General features: G+C 44.6%; 1 protein-coding gene across 1 annotated transcript in view; it reads right to left on the bottom strand.

Moving 5' to 3' along the window:
• Positions 1-5981: 5981 nt before the first annotated feature.
• Positions 5982-19026, bottom strand: part of LOC115094360 — a 141132-nt gene continuing 128087 nt past the window's right edge. The window contains exon 11 of the mRNA XM_029607334.1: positions 5982-7993. Within this exon, the coding sequence (XP_029463194.1) occupies positions 7907-7993 (87 nt within the window). The 3' untranslated portion in view covers positions 5982-7906. The remainder of the gene's footprint in view (positions 7994-19026) is intronic.

The following is a 19026-nucleotide window of genomic DNA, read 5'->3' as shown; positions in this document are numbered from 1 at the left end:
AAGCTCGACAAATATCTCCAAATTCCATAAAAATATTTAAGTGCCTGGCACTCTGGTCTATGTCTATGGGCGTATCGCACGCGATAAGGGACATTTCGCACGCAAAATGTCCCTTTTCACGTGCGATACCAAAATGGGGGCGGAGTCGGCTCCGGAAGAGGAGGAGTCGGGGCGCCACCGGGGCCGACTCCTCGAAGACGCCGCGGACGACGAAAAGGTAAGGCTCTTTTCACGTCCGTGTTCGTGCCCAATAGCTACACCTCCTATGGTGGCGCTATTGGGTGCAAAACCGGCAGCGATCGCACCATGACGGTGCGATCGCTGCTGGCTAGCGCAGGCCCGCCCCCCCATTCCCTAAAGTATCGCAGGCCTGCGATACTTTAGAAAATGAGGCCCTATGTTAGCTAATGTAACCCCAATATTTAAAAAGGCCTCCAGGGGCGATCCGGGAAACTACAAACTGGTTCGCCTGACTTCAGTGCCAGGAAAAATAGTGGAAAGTGTTCTAAATATCAAAATCACAGAACATATAAAAAAAAAAAAGACATGATTTAATGGAACAAAGTCAGCATAGCTTTACCCGAGGCAAGTCTTGCCTCAAAAATCTGCTTCACTTTTTTGAAGGAGTTAAACATGTAGATAAAGGTGAACCAGTAGATGTAGTGTATTTGGATTTTCAGAAGGCGTTTGACACAGTTCCTCATGGGAGGCCTCTAGGAAAAGTAAAAAGTCATGGGATAGGTGGCGATGTCCTTTCGTAGATTACAAACTGGCTAAAAGACAGGAAACAGAGAGTAGGATTAAATGGACAATTTTCTCAGTGGAAGGGAGTGGGCAGTGGAGTGCCTCAGGGATCTGTATTGGGACCCGTACTTTTCAATATATTTATAAATGATCTGGAAAGAAATATGACGAGTGAGGTAATCAAATATGCAGGTGCTACAAAATTGTTCAGAGTAGTTAAATCACAAGCAGATTGTGAAATTGTAGGAAGACCTTGTGAGACTAGAAATTTGGGCATCCAAACGCAGATGAAATTTAATGTGGATAGGTGCAAGGTGATGCATATAGGGAAAAAGAACCCATGCTATAGTTACACAATGTTAGGTTCCATAGATCTCCATTGGTTGCCGATTCATTTTAGAATCCTCTACAAATCTCTTTCCATAATACATAAAACCATTCATCAACACTCCCCACTCGACTTACAAATCCCTTTCCAAAAGTATAACTCCTCCAGACCAACCAGACACGCACTCAGAGGATCCCTCCAAGTACCCCCAGCCAAAACTACTAAACACATCACTCTAAGAGATCGGGCCTTCTCAACAGCCGGCCCCCTTTTATGGAACTCCATCCCACCAGACCTCAGACAAGAACCCAGCCTCCCAATCTTCAGGAAAAGACTTAAGACCTGGCTGTTCAAAAAAGCATTCCCGGACACTGATTAACCCTTGCAGCCTGTTGAACTACCTCCCATTGTAAAAATGTTAATTTAATGTAAATATCTTTATCTAATGTTATCCTCTCCCTTTCTTCTCTACTCCCAGTTCTAGTACCTTGTTATTTGTAACTGCTTCCTCCTCACTAATAGGTTACTCATTTGTTCTTTGTACACCCCTGTTCTATGTAAACCGGCATGATGTGATTGTATCATGAATGCCGGTATATAAAAATTTTAAATAAATAAATAAAATAATAAATATTAGGAACTAGCACCCAAGAAAGATCTAGGCATCATAGTGGATAACACATTGAAATCATCAGTTCAGTCAAAAAAGCAAACAATGTTGGGAATTATTAGAAAGGGAATGGTGAATAAAACAGAAAAATGTCATAATGCCTCTGTATCTGTCCATGGTGAGAATGCACCTTGAATACTGTGTACAATTCTGGTCACCGCATCTCAAAAAAGATATAGTTGTGATAGAGAAGGTACAGAGAAGGATGTCCAAAATGATGAAGGGAATGGAACAGCTCCCCTATGAGGAAAGACTAAAGAGGTTAGGACTTTTCAGCTTGGAGAAGAGACGGCTGAGCGGGGATATGATAGAGGTGTTTAAAATCATGAGATGTGAATCGGTTATTTACTCTTTTGGATAATAGAAAGACTAGGGGGCACTCCATGAAGTTAGCATGTGGCACATTTAAAACTAATCGGAGAAAGTTCTTTTTCACTCAACACACAATTAAACTCTGGAATTTGTTGCCAGAGGATGTGGTTAGTGCAGTTAGTGTAGCTGTGTTTAAAAAAGGATTGGATAAGTTCTTGGAGGAGAAGTCCATTACCTGCTATTAAGTTGGCTTGGAAAATGGCCATTGCTATTTCTAGCAACAGTAGCATGGAATAAACTTGGTTTTTGGGTACTTGCCAGATTTTTGAGGCCTGGATTGGCCACTGTTGGAAACAGGATGCTGGGCTTGAGGGTCCTGTGGTCTGACCCAGTATGGCATTTTTTTTTTGTTTTTTTTTTATTTATACATTTTCAATAATCTACACAAAACACATTTTGTATATTAATACAGATGATTCAACATCCAATCACAAGCATGTATAGTAATTTTTACCTACAAATTATATTTAGAATATTGAAATCATTCTGTTACCTCTCAGGAAAATACCAGGGCAAAACAATTTATTTACAGAGTGAATTATAAGAAACTTTTTATTTACTTTGAGAGAGAGAGAAGAAATATCTTCCCTCCTCTCAATCCTATTCTAGAGGTTACAATTGGTACCTTTATCTATTGCTCTTAAACTGGTCCTGTACTGGGGGGGGGGGGGGGGTACAAATCTAAAAAACCCTGTAACTCAGATATTTCATTTATTTATGGCTTTTATATACAGACTTTCTTGATACAAATCAAATCAACTGTTTACATCGAACAAGCAGTTAACCATAACCAAATAACAAGTGACACAGATTGAAGGAGCAAAAGTTACATTGTAACAGGGGCGCCAAAACTGGGGATAGGAAAATAGGGGGGAGAACAGAGATAAATAACGTTTTACAGAAGAGGGTGTGGGAGGGAGGCAAGGAGCCCATCACATTATAACGTATGAGTACTTAGTGTTTGTTTAATCAGAAAAGAGTTGGGAACAGTTCTAAGTCAAACTATTGGCTTAGGAACAGGGAAAGGCTCGACCGAAAAGCCAAGTCTTTAGTTTCTTTTTAAAAGTTATGAGACAGGTTTCCTGCCTGAGGTCTGGTGGCATGGTGTTCCAGATGGAGGGTCCTATTGTTGAAAATGCCCGGTCTCTGATGTAAGATTGGTGCACTGCTTTGATTGGAGGGACATGTAAGGATCCTTTGTAAGCTTCCCTTAAGGGTCTGGTTGTAGAGTGAAATTTGAGTGGGTGTAGCAGGTCAAGAGGGGTTTGGTGGTGTATGCTTTTGTGGATAATCGTAAGTGATTTATGGAGAATCCTAAAGTTTACTGGGAGCCAATGAAGATCTTTTAGTATAGGAGAGATGTGCTCTCTCCCATTGGTATTAGTCAGGATTCTCGCAGCCACGTTTTGAAGCAGCTGGAGGGGTTTTATTGTAGTAGCAGGAAGACCTTGTAGGATGGAATTGCAGTAGTCGACCTTGAAGAACAGGATGGCTTGGAGGACCGATCTGAAATCATTATGGAAAAGGAGCGGCTTGAGTTTTTTTGAGTACTTGCAGCTTGTAGAAGCATTCCTTCGTAGTTTGGTTTATGAATTTCTTTAGACTCAGGTGGCTGTCTATTATGACTCCAAGGTCTCTAGCATGGGAGATCTGTGTGTTTGTGTGCGGCTGATGAAGAATTGGACTGCCTTCTGGGGTGATGAGGAGTTCTGTCTTGGTAGTGTTAAGCACCAGGTTAAGGTTTGCGAGGTGGAGGTTGATTGTTTGCAAATGTGAATCCCACAATTTGAGAGCAGAATCCAGTGAATTAGATATGGGAATTAGGATTTGCATGTCGCCTGCATATATGTAAAACTTCAGTTTTAATTTTGAGAGTAAATGGCAGAGGGGGAGCAGGTAAATGTTGAACAGGGTGGGCGATAGAGAAGAGCCCTGGGGTACTTCAGATGGGGAGTTAGTGCGGGGGGATTCTTTGTTATTGATTTTTACCTTGTAGGTTCTGTTAAGAAAAGAGTCGAACCATCTGAGGGCGAGTCCTGCAATTCCTATGTCTGATAACTGGTTTATAAGGGTAGTATGTTTTACGGTGTCGAAAGCCGCCGAGATGTCGAGAAGTGCTAGTAGGAAGGACTGTCCTTTGTTAATGCCAATGTAAACCTGATCTAGGAGCGAGATGAGGAGAGTTTCTGTGCTGTGATCTTTTCGGAATCCATATTGTGATGGGTGTAGAATATTATGTTCCTCCAGGTAATTTGAAAATTGATTATTAACGATTTTCTCCATAATCTTGGCTACAAACGGCAGGTTTGATATAGGGCGGTAGTTATTGGGATCATCTGGGTTCAGGTTCGGTTTTTTTGAGTATGGGTTTCAAGCTAGCCAATTTGAGAGTGTCCGGGAAGATTCCTTGTGAAAGGGAGCAGTTGATAATATCTGCTAGATGTTTAGAGAAAGATTCTGGTATGAGGATCAGCAGTTTGGAAGGTATTTGGTCTAGGGGGTGAGTGGAGGGTTTCATTCTTTTTATAATGTTTTCCACTTCTAATGCGTACGTGGGATCGAAGGATTCCAAACTTACACCTAGGTTCGGGGGTTGGGGGGAATCCGGGGACGACATAATAGGGCCTATAGGTAGTTTAGCTAGGGTATTGGAGATTTTGTTCTGGAAGAATACGGCCAGCTCGTTTCGTTTGAGCTAGATCATCATGGATAGTGGGGGGAGCAGTTTTGGTCAGTTCTGATACATATGAGAAAAGAGCCTTTGCATCAAAGATCATATCATGTATACGGTGGGCGTAGAAATCTCTTTTTGTTCGCAGAGTTGCATTTCTATATTGGTGAAGAGTGGCTTTGTATAAGGTTAGAGAGTGAGGGTTGGGATTCTTCCTCCATTCCTTTTCTTTCCGTCTCAAGCCTTGCTTTTGTGCGCGGAGCTCCTTTGTGAACCAAGGCTGCTTATTTTTTTGAGAGGGGTTTATATTTCATAAAAAAATTTATGCTCCAAGTATTTAACATCACACCGACAGGGAAACTTTAAAATAAATCCAGCTCCTCTAGAAAGTAACTCCGTTTTTAATTTCAGAAATTCTTTCCGTCTATTCTGAGTGGACCTTATTAGGTCTGGGTATATCCAGACCTGGTAACCATGGAATTTTTCTAATCTATTTCTAAAGAATAGACGCAACATGGTATCTCTCTCTTTAGAAAAAACAAATGATACCACAAGTATAGCTCTAAGTGTTATATCTGTATCTATTGTTTCAATAATTTCTGATAAATTTAGAGTTTCTGGCTGAATCTTTCCAAACTGTATTCCTCTATCTGGATTCAGAGAAATATAATAAGCTTTCTCTATTGTTGGTAGTGCTTGGTTAGGTTATCTTTAATATGTTTATCATATACTCCTTAAACATCTCTGTGGCAGGTATTAAATCTTGTTTGGGAAAATTCAACACTCTTAGGGCCGGATTTTAAAAGGGTTACGCGCATAAGTTATACGCGTAACCCTCTTAAAAGGCCCCTGCGTGTGCGGAGCCTATTTTGCATAGGATCGGCGGCACACGCAAGCCCCGGGATGCGCGTTACGTCCCGGGGCTTGCAAAAAGGGGCGGTCCAGGGGCGTGGCCGAGTGCCCCGACACAGCGGCCTGTGTCGGGGCCTGCCGTGCCAGAAGACAGCCGGCACACGCAAAGTTACGCCTGCCTCGAGCACACGTAACTTTGCCAACAAAGGTAGGGGGGGGGGGGGGGGGAGTAGAAAGAATGTTCCCTCCGAGCCCGCTCTGAAATCAGGGCGGCCTCTGAGGGAACAGGCAGCGTGCGCAGGGCTCGGCGCACGCAAGTTGCACAAATGTGCACCCCCTTGCGCGCACCGACCCCGGATTTTATAAGGTACGCGCGGCTATGCGCGTATCTTATAAAATCCAGCGTACGTAGATTTGTAAAATCTACCCCTTAGATTGGAATACTTCAATTGATTTTCTATATATTCCAATTTCTTTTGATTTATTAATTCAGATTTCTCTGAACATTTTCTAATCTTCCTTCACATTTAACCAAGTTATTTTGAGATAATAAAGCCATATTTTCCACATTCATTATTTTTTGTTGAGAGTTTGCTGTAATCTGGGTTAATTTATTTATAGCCAATTCCAATGATTTTATAGCTGTCCATAATGTGTCCATAGTTATCTCCAGAGGTTTCTGTGGTAGAAGTATATTCATAACGGGTTGTGTTTCAACCTCTCCCCCCTTCAGCCAGGTCTCCCCTCTTTTCTCCATTCTTAGATAACATAAAGACTTCATCCAGACCTACATCCTCTGTAAGTCTGTCAAGTATTTTTTCTTTTGTTGTTGGTGGGGAGGGAGTTTTAGGGGCTCCGGGGGTCAAAGCTATATCCCTGACCAGTGCAGTTGCTTCTCGTTCCGAGGCTTCATGCACAGCGGTCTTCTCTCCCGGTGTTTTACCATTTGTAACATTAAAGAAAGAGGAGATTTGAGGCTGCATAGGTATTAATAAGGGAGAAGAAGTCTTTTTCTCCCTTAAGCGAGTCTCTCTCTTAGTATGAGGCATGAGTTTATTAGGAAAAGTTTTTTCTTCGTAAATAGGAGTTCAAACTCTTTCTTTTATGTTCCTCCAGTAGTTCTATACTTATTGTTCCCCTGGCTCGGGGGGAATCGAGGAGATAGAAGCACAATGAATTTAAATATATGTCTTACTTATAATTGGCGGACACAGAGGTAAAGTTCAAACAAAGCCGCTTGCCCCTTAGGCGCGTGCAGCTTGGGCAACGTGCCGGCGGCTCCTACGTGCCACAGAAGGGGCTGGCTTTTGAAAGCTTTCCGGTCCCTCCCTGATGACATCAGCAGCAAGGCCTCCTCCCCTTGCTCGGGGTCTGGTCAGCATCCAGGTAATAGGCACAGGGTTCGAGACACAGGCAATGTCCCAATCCTGAGGCAAACAGGTAATTCAGGCAAAAGACCTCCTCGGGCTCCTCTTTCTCCTCTCCCCCAGTATGGCATGTTCTTATGTCCTTATATCCAGTTTCTCTTTTGTCTTTTTCTGCCCACTCACTTTCAACTCTTATCGTTCTTCCTTTACAGACCCTGTGAATTTGTAACTAACCCTAAGGAATTAGCAATTTCTTTCCAAGAAGTAGTGTTTATACACTGCCCTAAACTGGGATGATTTACAATAAGTTACATGTAGGTACAAGTCCTTGCCCCCAAGAACTAGATCTAAAATGGTACCAGAAGCAATGGGAGATGGTGAGTATCCCAAGCTCTGATGGAATATCAGTGAGAGAAGCCAAATTTGAAACTTGGTATCCTAATTCTCATTTTGTTATTCTAATCACTAGGTCACTCCTTTTCCCCTCAAAAACAGTCAAATAAGCTGCCTTGACTTTATCATATTAGCTGCCTTGAATATTATACATCTTCCAGAGAAATGCATATTATAGAATATATCTTACTGTAACAGATATACCACTTACTGCCAAAGTGATCATAAAACATCAAGACACTTCAAATTTCAAATATTTTCTATATAATATTGTACGATAGCATCCTACACTGAAAGTTGCATGCAGCTCATTACTGAAGATTTTTTGATGCTGCAAAATTACTTATCACCAATTCTGAGTATCAAGAATATTTTTAGTTAAAAGTGAAAAAAAGGTAAACAATTTTACACATGTGATAAATTTAACTAACTGGCTCATTGACAAATTTCTAAACTAAATGTGCTTCTCTATAGTGAAGTCAATGAAATGGCCAGTCTAATATGTGAGGCTAACAGAGCTCTTGCTGATGAGATGGTTCATCCCTATCGTCTTCTCCATTGCTGGAGTCCTGTCCATTGGTACCCGATCCTGCCTCCTTCAAAACAAAACGAGAAAATGTAATACTCTTTTGTACCAGTATAATCAGGTCAACTGCAGCCTATTTTAAGCAATGCAGCAATCGCCCATGTTAGTTTAATTCTTGAGCTCAAGAAATCTTAGGATTAAACTAATGCTAGGTTTTAATATAGAAAATGCATGCACAGAGGTAGTAGAGGAAACTCAGCAGTGCTGTATATTGTGTGGGGGTACTTAAGAGGCCCTGTAAAACCTGCAACTGGTTACCTAGGAGTAATTACTCAGATAACTATTCTGTATCTTCCAAGTTGATTTCTTCCACCAAGATTAAATTTGCAAGGTCTTGGCACCCTATGCAAGGTTCTTTCTGGATTATCACACAAAGTACACTGGTATTTCTTCACCACATGCCCTACCACAATATACAATGTTGTCTCCAAATGGTCAGCTTATTATAAATGCCTATTATGTTAGTCTAGTGTTGACTAATGTCATTAATATGCTGTTCACCACCTTGGGTAAGTTCCTATCAAAAAGGAGTGACAAATTCTAACAATAGCAATATTGAGCATATTCTTATATCACAAATGTCTAATATTCTTAGGCCTAACTATACAGCAGTATATTTTTGATGCTTATGAATATATCCTGTTTCTATGATATTTTCCATAGCACACTGGCTTCTTTTCCATAATAATGATTTATTTGAAAATGCTCTATATATTGGTTCTGGTGTCAGCCAGCAAGACTCTATTCTATGTAAATGTGTACTTCCATTATATCTAGACCAGAGGTTCCCAAACCTGTTCTAGTGGACTCCCATCCAGTCAGATTTTCAGGATATCCACAACAAATACAAATTGTAAAGCCTGTTGCTCACTTAATGTTCATTGTAAACCAAGGTGATGTTTGCCAACGAGCCGCGGTATATAAAAGTAAATAAATAAATAAATAAAATATGCATATTCATTTTGGATATTCTAAAAATCCAACTAAGGGTCTTCCAGGACAGATTTTGGAACCTCGGATTATATATTTTACATATATTACACACACACTTACAAACATTCACACATAAAAGTTCCACATCCAGGCTACAGAAATAGTCACTACAGAGGATGATTTCTGGTCAAGGGATGCCTCTTCCATGCTGCTTCTTCATGATTAATATAAATGACCACCAGACAAATTTCTGAACTGCCAGGCTGCTTGAAGTAGGCATCCTAGAACCAGACTTGAATTGGAGAGTATAGCCAATACCTACAGGAAAAATCTGAGACAAAGCTTCCGAAACCTGTCCTAGTGATCCCACAGCCAATCATGTTTTCAGGATATCCATAACAAATATATATGCGATAAATTTGCATATATTGGGTCTCTTGTTTAAGCAAATTGATCCTCATGCATATTCACTTTCAAAGCAAATGTATTCCCATAGGTTTACTGTTGCGTCCGGTTGCAGACGACTGCAACCGCTCTGCCTCACCTCTTTTTTGCCTCTCTCCTCCATGGGTAAGATGGCTGCCTCCAGTGTCAAAACCCTCGGCATCTCCAACTCAGCATGGGCATCCCCATCCTACTTCCCATGGCCTCCTAGGGCACGCGCGCACATGCTGCCTATGCTTATCTACACGTCATGGCGGGAACGGGGGCATCCCCACCGCATGATGTCAACACCTCCTGGTATTTAAGCCTCCGCTTTACCACTAATAAACAAGTTAGCAAGGACTTTGGTTTAGCTACTCTGACCTCTAAGCTGCATGTTTAGACTCCTCGCTACCGTCCGGGGTATCTCGCTACTGAAGCAGCTCTGGGCACCCGCTCCTCGGGGGCCTCTCGCTTCCTACGATCCTTGTGGGTTTTCTACCTCTAACCAGATCCCCGCTCCTTGGGGGTCTTTCTCTTTACAAGATCATCTGTGCTACCGCGTACTCGCTCCTCGAGGGCCTATCCAGCTCAGAGAATCCTGCATCATGGACCTCTGGTCCCACCTTCACCACCTACCAGGAGGATTCCTGCACTACTCTTCAGTGAGTACCTTTATGATCCAGCTCTCCATTTCCATCCACCAGGTTCGGTTTATCCCACTCAGTGGAACTCTACCAACCTTGTACATCTGGGTGAGATTCTCCATCTGAGGCTGTCTGAACATATTGGCACCTTGCTGGACTACAGTGCCATCTCTTCCTGCCTTATTACCATCTTTCTACAGCAGTACAATAAAGCTTTCAGTCTATAATGTCTGCTCTGAGTCTAGCCTAGCGCAGTGGTTCCCCACGGGGCCCCTCCCCATGGGAGAAGTCATCTCCACCGTGACTAAGAGTCCACACTATGACACAAACCCAAAAGATTGTTAACTCCATGGAATCTGCTCAGCTCTCAGCCTTGCAGGCCATCCCTGGTCTAGCCCAGTGGATCACTGAGCAACATAAGACTCTGGAAAGCCTAGCTACTACCTTCAATCAGTTGCATACTCAACTGAATACTTCAGCAACTCCAGGGAAAGAATTGCTGTCTCCAGTGGTGAACATAAAGACCACTGTACCTTTATCCACTCCTACCCGCTTCACGGGTGAAGCTAAGATGTGCAGAGGGTTTGTTAACCAATGCAGCATGCATTTTTCTTTACAGCCTACCCTCTTTCCCACAGAAGCATCCAAGACCACTTACATTCTCTCTTTCCTTGAAGGACGAGCCTTGGCTTGGACTTCACTGTTATGGGAACGTGAAGATCCTATCCTGAATGACCTAGCAGGTCGTTCAGGATAGGACATCAAGTGTCTTTGATGACCTGCCTCGCCATACCGTCGCTGGATCTGCCTTGCTTAACCTCCAGCAAGGTAATAAGCCACTCAAAGACTATGTGATTGAATTCAAGTCTTTAGCATCTGAACTACATTGGGACACTGGATGTTTTTTTATGTGCCATCTTCATGGAGGCCTCAGCTCCCGCTTAAAGGAGGAATTGGTGGCTCGTGATTTGCCTGATACCCTTGAGTCTCTGATGGAACTGGCTGGGAGAATTGACCGCTGTACTCGAGACCGAACTCAGGAGGCTAAGAGTCCACGAAAGACCACCACGGGGGTTAACCGTCCTAAACCTGTGCCTATTGCCTCAAGCATACTGTCTGTCGCCTTAGAAGAGGAAGAGCCTATGCAACTAGGCCGAAGCCATTTAACTTCCAAAGAGAGATGCTTTCGTAAACGGATGGGGTTATGCATATACTGCGGCCAATCCGGCCAAACTTGTCCAGGAAACTGACAGGCCTAGGATCTGCAGGAGGACTTCTCCTAGGCCTCACCTCTCCTACTCTTCCATTATCTTTACCAGTCTCTCTGCTATACGGAGGTCTAGAATGTCAGACTCTCGCTCTCATTGACTCCGGAGCCAGAGGTAATTTTATCTTGAAATGCTTAGTAGAACATCTACAGATTCCTACCACACCAATAGCTAACCATTGCTATTATCCTCCATCCATGAAGAACCACTTCCTGGAGAAGTTTCATTAAGTACCCTGGCCGTTGGCCTGAGCACCGGAGTTCTACACTCTGAATTCATCTCATTTCTTGTATTGGAAAAAGCCATGCACCTGGTGGTTCTTGGACTGCCTTGGCTACATGATCATATGCCACAATTTAATTGGGCTACATTGGAATTGTCCCGGTCGGGGCCTGACTGTCATGGTCGGTGATTCGCAGATGTTTCACTGCTCATCTGCATGCCCACTACACCATCGTTACCTGGCTTACCTCCACAAGACACCTCTTTCCAGGATGTGCTCAAAACAAGCAAAAATGTTTAAGAATACATCCTATCTAGACAATTAATACTATCTAACCATTCAAACCCATTCATTCATTAAAAACATCAACCAGTGAACCCCACGTTGGCAGTTGTAAATTCTTTTTAACAAATACACATCTGAGGCAGTGTTTAAATCAAAAAGTTTACAAATCTCTTATATTTAAGCAAAAACAGATGATAATATGCATAAATCCCTTAAAAATTGGGAACTTCCCTGTAATTTTTCTCAAAATGGAACAGATTCCCTTTGCCCTAATAAAACTATCTAACTCAGTTCTTCAACACCATGCACAAGCCCCGGGTTGATTTTCAAAACACCACTTATGTGCATGTTTGTGGCATTGTGGACCCTTGGTCGCACTGGAGACGACTCCGCCCATGGGGAGGAGCCCCGTGGAGAACCAGTGCAATTGGCTGACACAGATAGACTCTAGGCTGCTAGTTCAAAGCTGAAACAATTTCTGCGATCTTATGTCAACTCAAGGCAGAGCGACTGGGCTGAACTACTGCTGTGGGCAGAATTTGCTATCAACAACTAGGCTGCTAGTTCAAAGCTGAAACTGAGTAGCAGTGCATGCAGAGAGACAGAGAGAATACACCGCATAGGTTCTCCACCCCTGATGAAGCCCACGAAACCCGCATCGTGTCGGGTCGATGTTTTCAGATACTGTCCAAGCAATGCTCAGATAAGTGTCCGGTTTCTTCTGCAAACAATCGTGTTTAAAATTAAAATTCAACAAAAATAGTGTGGTCACCAGTGATTAAAACATTGGGTGCACAGTCAAGGTTAAGTTAATTGACGTGCATAGCAGCTTTTAAAAATAATGCTGCACACCCTTTAACGTGAGGCATTCAGAGATAAGCCCATGTATAGTTTATGAGGTGTCCACACGCTTCAATCATATCATTTTTCAGCTTAAGTATATGGTGTTTCAGTGTTTTCTCGTAAGAGAGGCAAGACATGGGAGTTCCTCATATCATGGGAAGGCTATGGACCAGAAGAAAACTCATGGGAGCCGCTGGCCAACATCATGGACAAGGACATGGGTACCACGAAGAGGTCCTGGAGGGGGCCCTTTGAAGGCGGGTACTGTTGCGTCCATCGGTCGCAGACAGCTGCGACTGCTCTGCCCCACCTCTTTTTTGCCTTCCTCCTCCATGGGTAAGATGGCTGCCTCCAGTGCAGAGTGTCGAAACCCTCAGCATCTCCAACTCAGCATGGGCGTCCCCGTCTGCCATGCTCCTTCTTGTGGCCTCCTAGGCTGCGCGCGAGCTCGCTGCCTACACTTATCTATACGACATGGCAGGAACCTCGGGGGCGTCCCCACTGCATGACGTCAATACCTCTGGGTATTTAAGCCTCTGCTTTACCACTAACGAACAAGTTAGCAAGGATTTCAGTTTAGCTACTCTGACCGCTTCTAAGCTGCACATTTAGACTCCTCAGTACCCTCCAGGGTATCTTGCTCCTGAAGCAGCTCTGGGCACCCACTCCTTGGGGGCCCCTCACTTCCTACAACCCTTTGGGGTTTTGTACCTCTAACCAGACACCCGCTCCTCAGGAGTCTTTCATTCGTTACAGGATCATCTGTGCTACCAGGTCTTCACTCCGAGGGCCTATCCAGCTCAGAGAATCCTGCATCACGGACCTCGGGTCCCACCTTCATCACCAACCAGGAGAATTCCTGCACTTCTCTTCAGTGAGTACCTCTATGATCCAGCTCTCCATTTCCACCCACTAGGTTCAGCTTATCCCGCTCGGCAGAACACTACCAACCTTGTACATCTGGGTGAGATTCTCTATCTGAGGATGTCTGAACATATTGGCACCTTGATGGATTACAGTGCCATCTCTTCCTGCCTTATTACCATCTTTCTACAGCAGTACAATAAAGCTTTCCATCTACAGTGTCTGCTCTCTGAGTCTAGCCTATCGCAATGGTTCCCCACAGGGCCCCTCCTCATGGGAGGAGTCATCTCCACCGCAACTAAGAGTCCACATTATGCCACAAACCCAACATTTACTTGGAAATGCTCACGTAATTGCCCTGCTATGTGCACAAATGACCCACACAAATTTCTACTTGACCTTCGTGTGGGTGAGCTTATCTACATACTTAGTAAAATACAAAATGTATGCATGGGAGCCCAAACTCCATCCCCCAGAATGCTTCTCCCTTGGGCATGGACAATGATGTGCGTGCCTGAGCTTGAGACCAACATGGAGATAGCAGAGGATTCTGGGTCAGTTGCCATCTTATCCTTTCTGGATATGTGAACTTGAAATACCCTATTGAGCCTGACCTGGAGGAATTCCAAGGACACCTAGACAACAGTCTAAGCTAGTGACAATTTGTGATGCCGAATTATAGGGTCACAAGAGCAGAAGCCAACTGTCAGAAGCTCGGGCTAGAATGTCATTACAGGGACATCTGTAATCACAGCACACAGCCTAAGATATAATAATTGCACTGAACAGCAAGATTTTAGCAGAACAAAGGATTATCTAAAGAGTGATGGTAAATGGGCCCCAACTTGGAGAACTGGTCAGGATAAATTAGGGATACTCTATCATGCTGTTGACATGACAACCTATGTAAATAATACTCCAGGTGGTCATGCAACTTAAGAATTTCTGTATTGTATTTTACCTATAAAGAAGAATCAGTTCATATATATGACGAGATGCTGGTGGTCAGTTTGTCAGAGAAGTGGCATCCAGCATCTCCCAAAAATACTTATATTGCTCAATAAAAAAATTATACTTTCTACAAAATCTAAGTGTTATTGTATCCACGGAAAAGCATAATAAGCATGTTTGGCACATAACATGCTTGAATCCAGGTCACGTATGTACTTTTACAAGCAGAGTCCCAGGCAATTTTTTGGCACTTTTTTAGACAAATTTTAAACCAAACTCATTTCTACGTGCCTATTTGTAAACCTTTGTGAAGGTGCATTGGTAAACGACGGTATAGAAAAGTTTAATAAATAAAAAGAACCAGGTTTTGTCATTTAAATGGTTTTCAAAATTTGACCCTATGGGCCTGAATTTCAAAGTGTTTTATGCACTGTTGCATCCGGTCACAGATGGCTGAGACTGCTCTGCCTTACCTTTTTTTCCTCTCTCTCTCCTTGGGCAAAATGGCTGCCTCCAGTGCAGAGTGCCAAGGGTCTCTGCGTTCCCAAACTAGCATGGACGTTCCAGTCCGCCATGCTCACTCCCGTGGCCTCCTAGGGCGCGAGCATGTACACCTCCTACGTTAAAATACATGTCATGGTGGGAACCTCGGGGGGGGGGGGGGGGGGGCCCACTGCATGACGTCAGTACCTCCAGGTTTTTCAAGCCTCCGCTTCCGCTACCACCTTGAGTTAGCAAAGACTACAGTTTAGCTACTCAGACCACTCTAAGTTGCACGCTTAGACGACGCTTTCTCCAAGGACCTCACTCCAGCAAGAAGCTCTAGACACCTGCTCCTCGGGAGTCTCTTGCTTCCAGCTAGCCGCTGGGGTCCTCCTTAACCTAAGACAACCACTCCTCGGGGGTCTTTTCTCTTATTCAGGATATTGCACTATCGGGTACTCGCTCCACAAGGGCCTGTCAGCACCTATTTATTTTATTTATACAGTTTTTATATACTGTTGCACAGAAACAAGTTCTCTCTTGCTACGGTTTACAATATACATTTTAAAAATCAAAAACAATGAAGGAAATAAAAGTACATCATAAAATTAACAAAAAGATAAATTACAATAGTTCAATAAAAGACTAATAGAGACTAAAATTAAATAAGAAACAGACTAGAAAAAAGAATGGATCAAATAAAAAGATCTAGCTTATACCTCAGTTGACAGTCTCAAATGCCTGTTTAAAAAGCCACGTTTTTAGATCTTTCCTGAATCTCTTCAAATTATTTTGTAGCCGTAACTCTTGTGGTAATTTGTTCCAGAGGGTTGGGCCTGCGATTGAAATCGCACGGTCCCTTACTTCGCTCAAGTGAGTGGACCTTACTGTTGGTACTGACAAGAGGGCTTTGTTGGCTGACCTAAGGTTGCGCTGGGGGATGTGTAATTTTATAGTTGAATTTAACCATGCAGACATTTCACCGTGCAGTATTTTGTGGATAATGCATAAGGTTTTATGCATTATTCTACTTTCCATGGGCAACCAATGTAAGTCATAAAACCGGAGTGATATGATCCTTTTTTTTTTTTTTGTATTTGAAAGTATACGAGTTGCAGTATTTTGCAGAACCTGTAGAGGACGTAATGCACCACGGACCTTCGGTCCCATCATTCGACCATCAGGAAGACGCCATCATTCCATGAGTACCTATACGGACCAGTGCTCCAGTTCTACCCACCAGCCACAGTGTTACCCGCACTGCGGGCTCCCGCCTATCATGAACAGCTGGGTGAGAATCTAGTCCTGAGCCTGTTGAAAACTTACTGGTACTTCGTGCATCAGTGCCTTATCTTCCTGCTCTCACCTTCCATCTACAGCAGTACAATAAAGCCTCCATTTACTCTGTGTCTGCTGTGTCAGCCAGACTGGTTCCCCACAGGGCTCCTCCCCATGGGTGGAGTCATCTCCAGTGCGACCAAGGGTTCACAATGCCACAAACAACATGCACATAAGTGGTGTTTTGAAAATCAACCTGGGGCTTGTGCACATAAAAGTACAGGCAAAACAGATTTCTACATGCTTTTACTCACACTGCAAGCAGGCATTCCAGGGGACAGAGTTGGGTCAGGGAAAGGATTTATAAGCATGCTTTCAATTTTTGAAAATATGCACGTAAATCTACACATGAGAAGTCATGTGTGTTCCAGCAGGGTGCAACTGTGTGTTTAACACTGCATGTGGAAAGCGCAGTTGCTTACCTGTAACAGGTGTTCTCCTAGGACATGCGAGGAAAATCATCCGATGCAGCCCGGCACAGAAAACCTTTGTCAAAGTTTCTAGAAGCTTTGACCAGCAGACTGAGCATGCCCAGCCTGCTATCTGCACGTCCACGTGAGGACCCCCTTCAGTCTCGTAACATAGCAAGAAACGAGGGAAAAATTAAACGAACCAAAGGTGAACCCAACTTCGTGGGGAGGCAGGAGGGATTCCTGAGGACTAACATCCTGCTGTCCTAGGATAACACCTGATACAGGTAAGCAACTGCACTTTCTTCTAGAACAAGTAGTATGGTAGTCCTCACATGCTGGAGAGTACAGAGCTCCAGACTGCCCCAATTCAACCAGAGATACCAACAGCAGCTGAACAAAGTACCAACAGGCACAACACAAAAGTGGCGCTGTGGGAAAATCAGGGGGTCGTTTGGTCCCACAAGAAGCACGAGTAGAGACAGTTGAGTTCAGGTCTGGAACACGCTGCAAGACGAATAGACCAAAGGCTATCCTTGTCAAGGCAGGAGTGAGCTGCAAAAATGTGGAGGGAACTCCAGGTTGCAGCCCAGCCGATTTCTGTGATGGGGACTGCATGTAAGTGGGCCATCGATGCTGCCATGGCCTGCACAGAGTGAGCCTTCACTCTGCCGGCTATCTGAAGGCCTGCCTGCACATAGCAGAAGGCAAAGCAATCTGCCAAACGGTTCAATAAGGTTTGCTTACTCACCGCTACCCCCAGCCTATTGGGGGTCGAATGACAGTCAATAGCTGGGTGGACTGTCTGTGGCTTGCCGTGCGATCTAGATAGAAGGCTCATGCCTGTTTACAGTCCAGGGTGTGGAGAGCGTGTTCCCCATGGTGGGAATGTGGTCTCAGAAAAAAGATGGGCAAAACAATGGACTGATTGATGTGGAAATCTGGGAGCCGGCTGAAGTGTAAACGGTACCCCTGGCGAACGATGAAGAGGACCCAACGTCTGATGTGATCTCTTCCCAGTGGTGGGCGAAGAAGGTGAGGAGCCTGCCGCCGACTGGGGGATTGGACTCCAGGGGAACTGCTAGCTGGCTTATACTCCCTCGCCACCAGTCAAAAATTCATGGCTGGGGTTGTCTGTTGGGCTCCTGGTACCCACTGATGGCAGGTATGACCCCTGGAACTGGTTCTGGGTGTACGAATTCGAACGGCCGAAGGTCTTCAGAGAATCTCGCCTTAAGGTTTTTCTGGCTGAGAACGGCCCTTCTGAGGGGCTAGCAGACAGCTGCTGGAGGGTATCATGATGGTCCTTCAGCTGCACCATTGCATCCCAGACCTTATCTCCGAACAGATTCTTGCCTGTACAGGGGAGATCGGCGAGCCTGTCCTGGACCTCCTGCCGGAGGTCAGAGGCTGGTTCCAAGCCAGTCTGGCCCCAAATGTCCACAGCAGTCAAGCAGGCAGCAGTCTCATAGGTGGAACTCACCTAGTCTTTTCCTGCTTCCAGACCCAGCGAAGTAATGGAGGCAAGTGCTTATTACTGCAGCTGGGAGAGGCCTTCTGCAAGATCCTGAACTCGCTTCCAGAGGTTGCGGTTGTACTGTATAATGTAGAGTTGGTACGTCGCAATGCGGGAAGCCAACATGGCGCCCTGGAAAGTCTTGCTCCCTATGGCATCGAGTTCCCAGTGCTCACGTCCCAGAGGAGCGAAAGCATGGGTGCAGGAATGTTGGGTCTTTTTCAAGGCGGACTCCACGACTACCGACTGGTGGAGGAGGTGCCTCCTTTCAAAACTCAGGGCTTGTTGCACTAGGTAGGTGGCATCGACCTTTCAGTTTACTGGGGAGACTGAAATAGGCTGCTCATACATGAGGAGAAGTTCCTTAAAGATGTTGTGTATCGGAACCGCCACGATTTCCTTAGAAGCATCGATGAACTGGATGACTTCCAGCATCTTATGACTCACATCCTCTTCCGTAAGGAACTGGAAGGAGATTGCTTCAGCCATGGCCCTTACAAACCCCACTAATGACAGGTCCACCAGTGGTGACCAACATGGATCTTCGGGCAGCGAAAGCAGGTCATCGGTGTAGTCAGAGGACGAGTTTGTGGAGTCATCATGGGACCCTCTTGCTCACTTGGCCCAGGGCACAGAGGGTAAAGGCCGTGAGGAGCATTGAGCCCGGATCTCGAAGGCATCGGGGCCACGAGGGCACCCATGGAGCCCCTGGAACAGAGGGGGGGCCCCCCAATTGGCCTTGGTAGAGCGGAGGGGTCCGGCGACTGCTCAGGGAACAGTGGGCGAGGGTGCCGGGTCCCGCTGGCCTCATCCTCCTTGGAGGACCCGATAATCTGGACCGCTCCGGTGGAGGGAATTG

This window comes from Rhinatrema bivittatum, chromosome 6 (genome assembly GCF_901001135.1).
Source record: "Rhinatrema bivittatum chromosome 6, aRhiBiv1.1, whole genome shotgun sequence".
NCBI lineage: Eukaryota > Metazoa > Chordata > Amphibia > Gymnophiona > Rhinatrematidae > Rhinatrema > Rhinatrema bivittatum.
Note: the sequence above shows the minus strand (reverse complement) of the source record. Positions and strands in the feature narration are given on the sequence as shown.